Here is a 12,239-nt window from a genome sequence, read left to right as displayed (position 1 = left end):
CTGTAAGGAGTTATATACAGCACTGTTTTCAGCACTGTAGGAGAATATTGATTCAAAGTGGAGAGAGCAAATTGCTATATAAATAACTGTAATGTAAAGTAGAATGTATGTATTACAGACAAAGTCTTAATAAGAGTTCAGAGGATAGCAGGCTCATTTGATTGCAGGGTGGCAAAGACAACCCATTGAAGAAATTGGGCCCTAAAAGTTTGATAGATTTTAACATAGGAAATGTGGCAAGAGAGGGACTTCAGTAGAGTTAAAGGGCATGTTTTCTAGGGAGGGTGATAAATTTTAACAAAGAATTATGGAATCACTTAATGAAATGATTTGTAGTGGAAATCTGTAAATATTGAAAATGCATCTTAGTTAAAGCTGTGCTAGTTAAATGTATTTTAAGTTCATTAAGTTCAGTTTTAGATGTAATTTTTATGCCTAGGATAAATATGCATAGTTTTAGAGTAAAATAATCATCAGTATATATTATGGTAATATAGCTTGCATTTTATTTTCAGTGATTTTGAAAGTGTTTTACTCACAAATGTTTGCTCCTACTCCTCAGGTGGCATGTTTCTGGCCACAGGAAGCACGGATCATATTATTCGGGTTTATTTTTTTGGATCAGGTCAGCCAGAGAAAATATCAGAATTGGAGTTCCATACTGTAAGTACTGATAAAAAGAATAAGATAGGTACAATTTAAATGAGTTTAACAGTTTATATTCAGGATTTTTTTTATCTCTTTATATGTAGGACAAAGTTGACAGTATCCAGTTTTCCAACACTAGTAACAGGTAAAATAATTATTTTTGTTTGTAAATTTAATTCCAGTTTTAAAGTTATCAAATACATTTTCTACAGTCAGATTTTAATTAGAACTGTATACAACTTAGCTACTAAAATAAGGATCTTGAGCAGTTACACTGAAGAGTGACTATAGCCTTCACTTGCATGTGAGAACAGGTCTTATGTTTTATTTCTATAAATGTTAGTTTATTTGGGCACTTTTAACAATAGGGACTTTTATCCACCCTATATATTTTCTATACATATCAAAGTGTAGGGAAACTTAGTAGAGTTTGGAAATGTATCATAATGTAATATTTGAGACAGAACTATTTACTGAAGATAAATGATGTTTTGTAAATTTTCCCAGGTTCTTATTTGAAAATGAAAGAAAGCTATTCCTAAGTACCTTTTATCTTGAGTAAAAGAAGTCAAGTTCTTTAACATTGAGAGGAAAATCAGTATTTTTCCATTGGAAAATACTCATTTTATTTGTAAGGTAGTAAATGGTGGCCTTGAATCCCTTTTGAATGTCCTTTTGCGACCTAGCCATACACATTAGAATATGTATATAAAGTTTTAGAAGCCCGTTAAGTTGCAGAAGTTGTTAATTTAGTAGAGAATATCTGACAGAGAGTAATCTGTATTATATTAGAATGCTGTGTAAATAAAGATGAGTCTGTCTTTTAGTATTTTGAAAAACAGCTCTGGAAAAATTCATTTAGTAAAGTACATGTGTTTTTTTTGGGGGGGGGGTGGGTTTCCTTTAATTCAGATTTGTGAGTGGGAGCCGTGATGGGACAGCACGTATTTGGCAATTTAAACGAAGAGAATGGAAGAGCATTTTGTTGGATATGGCTACTCGTCCGGCAGGGTAAGAGATCGAATTTGAAATATTACATAAATATAGGTAGATCATTTAAAGTATGCTGTATTACAGGCTGGTGTGACTCTCAGCCTATAGAAACATACGTCATAATCTATGTTAAAATGATTACTTTTCTGTAATAACTAGAGGTGTTACTGGAGATGGAAAGGGGAAATTTCTAAAATTATTTATTGCCGTATATATACACAAAGATCTGCATTAATGACTTTTTCAGTTTGATTTATTAAGATGATGATAGTACTACAGGAATACTCCTAGTTTTCTTTAAAAAGTAGAACATATTCTAGTGTTAATCTGTCACAGAGAGATGATGTAGTGTATCTAGTGGTTTTCTCCAGCCAAGAGAAATTATATTACACTTTGTAACTATTATTTTGGTTTTAATATTTAATAAATAATTCTATATTTATATGTAGTGGTCTCAGGTGGATGGGAGAGCAAAGCAATTAGCGGGGCATGACAGCAGCAGAAGATAGAGAGTGAGCTGCATGGCATAGAATTCTTGGATCCAGATAGAGTTAAAGCATTAATAACATGTTCAAGGTCATCTATCACTAAGGGCTTAGGAGTGCTGAAATCCTGGGTGTTTGCTGACTCAGTGCAGTGTTTTTGCGCTCATTCTTTGTTGATACAGATTATTCTTAATTGCTGTTAAGTGATAGTTATTCATGTAATGAACTTAAATATAGATTATAAGAAAACACATTTAGGTTTTTGTCATAATAGTATTTTAATAAATAATATTGGTGTAAACAAATACTGCCTCCATCACTTTCAGCCAAAACCTTCAAGGGATAGAAGATAAAATCACAAAAATGAAAGTAACTATGGTAGCATGGGATCGACATGACAATACAGTTATAACTGCAGTTAATAACATGACTCTGAAAGTTTGGAATTCTTACACCGGTCAACTAATTCATGTCCTGATGGTGAGGAAAAAAAACTCATTTTTATTTGGTATAATGAAGCTTATTATAGAATGGAATATTTTCATTGAGGACTAAAGTCTTTTATAAAAAAAGTTAGCCAAAAAATCTTGCTAGATGGATAACAGGTCTTTGTGGGAGATTAGAAATAATTTTAAAATGTAGTTAAGCAGGTTTGACTTGGAAATCAAAATTCTTGGCTGTTCTTTAATACGTAGGGCTGCATCAGTAGTATTCTCAGGTTTCACTAAATGATAGCAAAGCCCTGAATAGTGGTATTAGCTCAGCTTCATTATTATACATTGACAAATTTGAAGATTTTTGCCACTTTAATAATTCTTAGAATTCAGATTCTAGACATGTTGCCATATTGATGTTTGATTGAATTTTCTTTTTTAAATTCATAATTCTGTGCAACTTCAAAAATATTTCAGGGTCATGAAGATGAGGTATTTGTCCTTGAGCCACACCCGTTCGATCCGAGAGTTCTCTTTTCTGCTGGTCACGATGGAAATGTGATAGTGTGGGATCTGGCAAGAGGAGTCAAAATTCGATCTTACTTCAATATGGTAATTATCAGTCTCTTCATTTTAAAGATTTGGGGACTTCATGCAGGTACTCTGCATATCACAAAGGAAATCCATTTAGGAGTTTATTTAGACGTTTTTTTGCCTTTAAGTTTCAAAAAACAATTCTGTACTCTACACTCATATTTAGGTGTTAAATTTAAAAGAAAATTGTGCATATTAACAGTACATGTATATTGGTGATAACTAATTTGGTTTCTAAAATAGTTTTAAGAGTGATCCTTTGAGAAACTCACAAGTAGAAAGATACAAAATAATATAGATTAGAAAAAAGTTTGGAAAACCATGTTAAGAAATTATAAATATATTGTGTTAGTGTACTTCAGCAGCCCTCTTGTGCACAGTTTTATTCCAGTACACCCATTTTATTTGTTTTATAAAGTTTTATTTAGGTAATCGCTACACCCCACATGAGGCTTTGACTAATGACCCTGGTATCAAGAGTGTCATGCTCTTCCAACTGACTCATCCAGGCACTGCCCCAATGCACCCATTTTAAAATTAGAGCCAGATTAAAGGCTTTCTTGTCTTTTATCATCGAATTGTAGTATGTTAGATATTTATTGTGTTTAAACCCTTTCCCCTCCAAATTTTTCTTCTTATGTAAATTTTTAGTATAATTTGCTCAGTATATATGTAGCTTACTGTGCAGTGTTTTCCACTTGTCTCTAACCACTGTATGAAGTTTTCTTCAAATACTGCTGTTTATCGTCACTTTTTAAAACATCTACTTCCTAGGTATTAGGGATACCTTTCAACAAAAGGAAAAAGAAAAACATTTATTTCCACTATTTCAGCATCTTTAGATTTTTTTTAATCAATTATGGAAGCCTCTTGTAATGAGTCATGAAAAGGTACAATTAATAGTGTGTATAGTCAGTTATTTTGAAAAGAAAAAAACCTCAAAGTGTCATTTGTGAAATGCCACGTTTTGTGAAAAAATTTCATGAAGGTGATACTATACTTCATTGATAATCATAGTAAAGTTCTACATAGTAAGAAGTAATTAAAAAGTCAGAGGGAGGAATAAGAAGATAAAAGCATTATTAGTGAAGGAATTCAGTTACCTGCCTTTATAGATATACCTTAGTGTACATAAGGTAAGAACTTAAGATTTGTCAAATTCTTATTTTTCTAAAAAGACTGCTAATTATTTGGAGTACAATTTTTAGTGACAGGTGGATTTCCTTAGTGATATGTGTATAGAGAGTTTTTTTTAAAGCAAATCCTTAAATATGCTGGTAAAGAATTCTTTCTTTTCTATCCTTGTGTTTCTGGTTTGCTCTTTTTTGAGGCATCTCTGTTTAAATAAAAATACTATTTTCTCAATTTGTCTTTATAGCTTCAAAAGAAAACAATTTGTGGCCTATGCATATATTTTAGTGACTTTTTTTTTTTTTAGTAATTTCATATTTTCAAAAGGCATTGGTGGGTTAATTGAGTGTTTGGGGGGAAAGTTTTATCTCATACTTGAATACTGCTTTCACCTTTAAGCTACAAAGGTGAATTTTTCCTGTTCAGGTAAGTTGATCACACTAATATTCCACCTTATGTTATAAAAATTGGAATACATTGAGACTTAAGTGATTTGCTCTTAGACCATTACAATAAGTGATGTAGCCGGGAATTGAAGTCAGACATACTATATTGCATAGTCTTTGAAATTAACTAAGGGATTTAGTTAACATTATTGCCTTAAAAATTGTTTTAAGAGTTTTAGATAAGGATATTTTTCCTGTTCCAAGAATAAGGGAAAAGTCTCTAAAGGGCAGAAGAAACAACTTTATGTAATAAGTAGATTGGATGGTATCCATAGAATACTCAAATTGAGAAAGACAAAACATAGACTAAAAAGGATTAAAAATATATCCTGCACTTAAAAAACTAGAAAATGAACTACATTTTATCTAATTAAAATAAAGATACTCCTTTTAATTTTTTGCATGATTTTTAATGACTTCCAAAATACTTCTGTGTATTACCTCATTTGGTTTTCATGAAAACTTTGTAATACAATCAACAGTAGATTTTATTATTACTGGTTTTATGAATGGAGAAACTGTACAGAGATGAATTGCTTTGCCCAGGTTTATCTAGGTCACACACCTGTTACAGGGGAACTTGGGGTTTTAAACCCGTATTTTTTGGTCCATTGTTACTGTGTTCTTAATAACTCTAGTTAATGGTTGGCCATTGCACAGCTAACTTCCAAATCTACCTAGTTAGTGATATGTCACCTGGAGGAGATGTTTTTATAATGGTATTAACTCTGAGTAGATCATTTGAGATCTTAAAGTTTAGCTTGATGATTTTTTTCTGTCTCTTCATTTATAAGTTCTCTAAGTGCCCTCCCTGCTTTTTGCTCTTTGCTTTTTTGTTCATTTCATTGTTTGTTTTATCTATGGACAGATGGAAGATAAAGCATCCAGCATTGCTATTAAAATAAAAACAATTTGAGGGGAGAGTAGAAGCTTGTGTTCACTGTCCACTATCATGAAGGTAGCATTTTGGTTATAGTAGTTATAACTATTTAGCTCTGTGTAGCAAGTCAGTCATTTTTTCAGTTACTAAAATACCATAAAAGTTGAAGAAGTACAAATTCAAACTCTAATATTAAATTGTACCAGTAATCATAAGTTCGACCTAGTAAATAATTTTTTAGTGCTCTCTAGAGGAACTATTTATAGCGTGCCTTGGAAGACCTCTTTTAAGGATGAATAATTCTAGTGGAATACTCACTGTTTAGACTAGAACTGGTAAAGTTTAGAAGAAGTATTATTAGGGCTACATAATATTTCATGTGAGTTTTAAAATCAAAGCTTTACAACATGAAGAAAAAAATCACCATTAAACAGATATACAGCCAGAAAATACGGCATGTAAACTGCCTTTAAAAGAAAAAAAAATGTATATATAATTCTTTAAGATGCAGGTTTTTATCAATTATATTTTGAGAATACTTTAATACTGGTTTTTCTTTTTGATGATACTTTGATTTTCCACTTGAAATTCATCATACCTTTGTAAGAAGTTTTGAAATCATGTAACAATTAATTATTACGTGTTAATCAGCATTTTACTGTCCCTTTTTACCTATTACAAAAATTAAACTTTTTTTGAAATTTTATACATAGTCAAAAATTCTACGTCATCAAAAATGCCTTTCATGGGGGAAAAGTTGAGTTTTGTAAATGCCTATGTTTGGCATGGAGTAAGTACATTTTAATAAAATTATATATACATTTAATAAATTTAAAGTATGAGGCATTGATGTATTAATATTGCACTGATACTTGTCATTCTGATAAATATTCTAATTACTTCCCCCCTCCCCCCCCCCATATCAAGCCTTGACTTACACTTTTAAAAATCTGACACTTTATTTTAGGACCACCTAAATTTGTAAACAAGGTTTGAAATTAAGAATTGAGATAAAGAGTTAATTACTTATTTGCCCATAAAACCCCCTAATTTATTTCATTTCAAAATTTAATAAAGATTCTTAACCTGCTAGTGGTATTGTCTAGAAAAAGTGATGGAGTTACCTTGCTTATTTTTACTACTAGCTTTCCTCTTAATGGAAGATTTGAATGAAAAAGCAATTAGGGGTGGGTGGGTGTTAGGTTTGCTTTTGTTACATACAAGAAGTATATGACAAGTGAAAAGAGATAACAGAGCATGAAGTCGAATAGACAGTTCATGTTCCTTGTAACACCCTCCCCCCCACCGTTGTCTCATCTTTAAAAATAAAATAATCTTAAACATTCAATAGCATTTGTTGGAAAAGTATATGAGGAAGAAACCTGGAACCTTTCTTTATTGTTATTATTATTATTATTATTATTGTATTTGAGAGAGCACACAAGTAGGGTACAGGGGCTGAGAGAGAGAGAGAGACAGAGAGAATCCTAAGCAGGCTCAACACTTACACAGACCTCAGTCCCACGACCCTGGAATCATGACCTGAGCCAAAATCAAGAGCCAGATGCTCAACTGACTTAGCCACCCAGGCACCCCTCCTTTTTTTTTTTTTTAAATGAACCAGAGAATGAAAGTAAAGAATATTGTAGAGACGATTAGAAGACAACTTTATTTTCTTTAAAAATATATATAAATTTTAGCCCTTAAGCTTTACTTGTCTACATTCCTCTAAAAACTGTGACAGTTATTCATGTTCTAGTTGAACAGACCTTATATACCTATATCATATATATATTCAGGATAAAAGTGTATTTGGGTATTTTGTTGAAGACAGATAGTATATATTAAGAATATTCCAAACTATTCAGGCGCTGTTTAGCAAGCCTAGTATAGATGTGTTTTAATGAGAGGTGTTCTAAACTCTAGTTTAAAGGCTCTGAAACTTCAGTTAAATGTTAAAAGGCAGATAAATTGTTCCCAGAAATAACTTGAAAATGTGTGCAAACTCCTTGAACTGAATTTAAAGGATTTTGTACTATTCCCATTTCCTGAAAGAGGTAAGCAAGTTTGAGAGTTTAATATAACCATAGATGGTCCTAAATATAAAGTTGTTTTAGCCCTTTTCACCTTAAATTAACACAGTATAACTACGTTTTAACTACAAGTTTAAATGAACAATAAGTTAATTTGAAAGGGGACTTTCAAATTTCTTAGTTTGATTTGATTCTTAGAAAGTAAATAAAAGCTGTTTGAAGTGGGATTGTAGACCCCACATTAGTAGCTTTCCTCATGTTTCTGGTGCTTTTATCTTTTCTGTTCCCTTCCTTTTCTCCGTATTATTCCTAGCTGTGTCTATGATGTTCTCTTTTCATATCATTCTGTTTCTCTCATGTTACTCAAAGCTGTAGTTTGTTGTCTCTTGTCTGGTTTTGATTTTAATTGAAGAGTACAATGTCTCTTTCTAGACAGCAATTTACTGAATTTGAGTTTTGCTTTACTTTTGTTGTTTCATGAGTAAATTCCAAATAACAATTTTTATTTATTTAATTAAAATTTTCCTTATTTTTATAATTAACCTTTCTTTTACTTGAGATTTTTAAAAAAATGTTCCAGTGTCCACTAATCCAGAACAATATATTTCTCCTTGCAACGTTCCAAACAAGCAGAGGCTGCCAATCCACCACTCAGAATTTTTGCACATGCATACTTCTGACAATATGTTCTCAGTGTGACCTCTAATTTAGTTTTAGACAGTTGTAGCTGCATATATCTAGGAAAGGGAGAAAGAGAAGCTCAAAATAGGCAATCTCGTATTGTGTTCTCTTGTGAATCAAGATTTCAAGATAAATCTTTCTCTCTTTTTCTCCTTCTCTCTTCTCCTTCCTTTTTTGCTTTCATCCTTCCATCTCTTTCATTACCTATCTATCATCATCTAACAAGATGCCATATATCTGCACTCTATGTTAAAAGGATTCTTTGATGCTTCCAGTCCTTGTTTCAGCCTCCCTGGGTAAGGAATTACCTTCAATCTTCTGAGTATAAACTTTATTGTCACTTTTTTTTCAGGTTTCTCCGGTTCTGTAGATTCTGTCTCTTTCTCATCTTTGGTATCAAAAACATATCTTAAAATTTGTTGCCATGAATGTGAGTTTGTCTCTCTAGCTTGTCATACTGTATTATATTTAGTGGATTACTTTTATGTAATTCTTTGACAGGGTCTATGAATTACTGTCACAAGGGTTTTGGAGATTTGATAGTTATACAGGGAAGTATGTAAACATACACATGGAAGACACTTTGATTAGCAAACATTTGAGTATTTTGTGCATTAGCACAAAATATGGGGACCACAAAGAAGAATAAGACATTGTCCTTGTTTTTAGCCGGCAGTGGTAGCATGGCATGTGAGAAAAGAGAATTGTTGTATCTAAAGATGTGTAAGGATCACTTCAGGATGGATGTTCAGAAACAGTTTTTTTGAGGAAAAGAATTGGAATTATGGCTTGAAAAATAAAAATTGAGTCATTAAGAAAGATACTTAATTTTATAAATGAAAGGAATATTATAAATAACCAAGTAAGATATGTTAAGATGTAATTTAAAATGGTTGTCTGGAATAGATTTTGAAAAGTGGATGACAAGCTGAAAAGTGTAAGTTGAGGTGGATTGTTGATGGCCTCGTATTACCTTGTAAGCGTAAAAAGAATAGTTAACATGGTGGGATTTTCATAAATTATACTTCAGAAACAAGGGAAAAGGTTTGATTGCCAGTAGTAGTATTTCAGGTGTGAAGTTGAATAGGTTGGGGGATAACTACTTTTATCATTGAAATCATAATGAAAATTTATAGGGGTTAAGGTAGTAGAAAATTAGTGAAAGAAAAATGTGTAGAAGACTTGGAGTTTTGTGACTGATAGAAGGATTAGGGCTGGAGAGTGCTGGAAAATTTAATAAATATGTTGGGAGTGTACCCCAGGTTGCATTGAAAAAATGATATTAATGGAAATATGAGTTATGTGAAGAAAAACTGATTTCTTTTAGCTCATCTTTATGTTTATTATGATGTAGTGTTGGAGATCTATGTGGAAATGGCCAGCCAACAATTGAATATAGAATACTTAGAAGGGCTAGGAGTGGAAAGAGATGTTGAAATCTTCCATGTAGAATGCTGTTTACCTCACGGAGATAGAGCAGTGTAGAGGGCTTACAGCTAAACTTTTAAAATATAGTCCTATTTAGCAAATGGAGAAGAGATCATAATCTTTAAAGAGTGTGTTAGAAAGATACCATGCTAATATTATGTCAGAGGCCTAAGGAGGAGAACAGATTACAAGGAAGACTGATGAATAATATTACAGCCCTCAGTGAAATCAGAATATGGGTAAGCAGAATGCTGTTAAATTTGAAGATTAGTTATTTGTTTTGATAAGAAATGTTCCTTTGATGAAAATTAGAGCTCATTCTTCAAAATCACTTTTATGTATCTACTGGTTCTATCAAGATAGTTACAGCAGTTTCCTTTTTTATATAAATTTATTATCTTAGCACTCCATGAACAGTTACCTTTAATTCATATTTAATAATGTTTATACATTAAAGAATTTTCGATATTAAAGGAAACATTCATTTGCTAATGGTCTTTAAAGTAATGTGATGACACCTACCTAGCCTATTACAGTGTGGGTAATTTCCCTGAAGATCTGTTTTTTGTTTGCACTGTAACCATCATAATGATTAAAGTGGCCAAAGCATATTTTAGGCGTATGTATGACAGTGTCTGTCTTCAGTATTTAGTATACTTTCTTAATTAAGTTTATTTCTCCCCTGGTAGATAAACTCTAAAAGTTCTTTATACATAAGGACTTTCTAAGGATAATTCTTAGCATAAGTTCTGTTTCCCAGCTATTTTATTCCTGGGATGAGTCTGTATCACAGAATCGTTAGGATGTTTAAAGATTCATAATTTCAATTATGGAGTATTTCTAGGTAAGATGCTCCGTTCTAAACAGTGGAATAGTTTTAAAAATGAATGAGGCAAAAAACAAAACAAAACAAAAAACCTGACCCTGGTCATAAACCTGGAATAATTCCTTAACAGGATGATTCTGCTTAAGATAGCCCATATTTAAAAAAAAAATTTTTTTTAATGTTTATTTTTGAGAGAGACAGAGACAGCACAGTCAAAAATAAATAATGTTTATTTTTGAGAGAGACAGAGGCAGTCACAGAGACAGTGAGTGGGTTAGGGGCAGAAGGAGAGGGAGATACAGAATCCGAAGCAGGCTCCAGGCTGTGAGCTGTCAGCACAGAGCCCGACGCAGGGCTCGAAATCAGGAGCTGTGAGATCATGACCTGAGCCGAAGTCGGACACTCAACCGACTGAGCCACCCAGGCGCCCCAAGATAGCCCATATTTTTAACATTCTTGAATTATGTTGAGTTTCTCCACGACTGCATACTTCTCATTCACCTGTGTGTATATTCTTCATGATTGATGTAATTTAGACTCTGTAATTTTAGTCTGCATTGTAGTGCTTTTACTATATACCTCATTTACAGATTTGTCTAATTTTTCCAAAAGTCTTCCTGAATATCAGATGTTAGAATTTTAGAACTGGGTAGGACTTTGGCGATCATTTAAATTATCTCTATCGCAGAGAGATTAAGTGATTTGCCAATAACCAGAGAAGTCTCTTAGGTCTTAGGCCTCATTTCTCTGTCTCCTTTAATTATTCATCATTCTGTTTCACAAAAATTACATTGGTAGTTGTGGATAGTATTCTGCCTTAAAAAAGATACTAGTATTCTTCATTAAATATGACAGTTCTGTCATCATCATGGCTTTTCGCTCATAAGTTTTTGTATTATTTTAAATTCAGTGTAAACCTCTAAATAGTACTCCTCATTTCTTGGAAATATTTCGAGAATTCTTTGGTCAGTAATGAGAATTTCCCTAACAAAGGAATTATTATTATTTTAACTCATCTAATCCTTTTATCTCTTGCTTTAAAAATAAAACAGAATGACTTCTGTATCATAATTGCATAATAAATTTTTTATTTTAACTCCTGTTCTTTTGAAATTTTTGCACTTACTGGTAAATACCATCTCTTGGATTTTCTCAGCTCTCCTTATTGTGATTTAATGTGTATGAGTTTTATTATGTGGTCTGTATTTACATATGTTCCAAATGTTTCTTAAGCATGCTTGATTTTATTAGGAGTAGTTCATCCAAAATTTACTTTGAAAATTCTTCTCTTATTATTCCTTTCCATTTTTAATTTTCTACAACATACATCAAATACTAGCATAAGTTACGTGCTGTATTAAATTTTATGTTGACTTATTCTTGGTCAGTACATTTAGTTTTATGATAGGCCCATATAACTTTAATATGGATAGAGAAGATATTTTCATCCTTTTGGTTTTTGAATAGAAGCTTCATTGTTTTCTAGTTGCACATGAATATTCAAATAGTGCCTTCATTATTTTTTTTTTTTTCCCTTTGGGAATTCTTAGAAATACTTTCAGCCTGATTTAAGGTGAAATCATTTTTCAGAGAGAAATACGTAACTTTCTTTTTTGGTTGGCTTACTTAATCATAGCATAAAAACAGTTACAGTGTAGTT

General features: G+C 32.1%; 1 protein-coding gene across 4 annotated transcripts in view; it reads left to right on the top strand.

Annotated features, from left to right (window-relative positions):
• LOC115514131 (pleckstrin homology domain interacting protein) overlaps positions 1 to 12,239 on the top strand; it is a 149,521-nt gene that overhangs the window by 56,268 nt on the left and 81,014 nt on the right. For all 4 annotated transcript variants that reach the window (XM_030315881.1, XM_030315880.2, XM_030315879.1 and 1 more), the window contains exons 11-15: positions 563 to 663; positions 753 to 793; positions 1,561 to 1,659; positions 2,453 to 2,606; positions 3,038 to 3,172. In XM_030315881.1, coding sequence (XP_030171741.1) covers positions 563 to 663; positions 753 to 793; positions 1,561 to 1,659; positions 2,453 to 2,606; positions 3,038 to 3,172 — 530 coding nt within the window. The remainder of the gene's footprint in view (positions 1 to 562; positions 664 to 752; positions 794 to 1,560; positions 1,660 to 2,452; positions 2,607 to 3,037; positions 3,173 to 12,239) is intronic.

Source organism: Lynx canadensis, chromosome B2 (assembly GCF_007474595.2).
Source record: "Lynx canadensis isolate LIC74 chromosome B2, mLynCan4.pri.v2, whole genome shotgun sequence".
Taxonomy (NCBI): Eukaryota; Metazoa; Chordata; class Mammalia; order Carnivora; family Felidae; genus Lynx; species Lynx canadensis.
The sequence above is the reverse complement of the archived record's forward strand: the minus strand, read 5'-3'. Positions and strand labels throughout refer to the sequence as shown.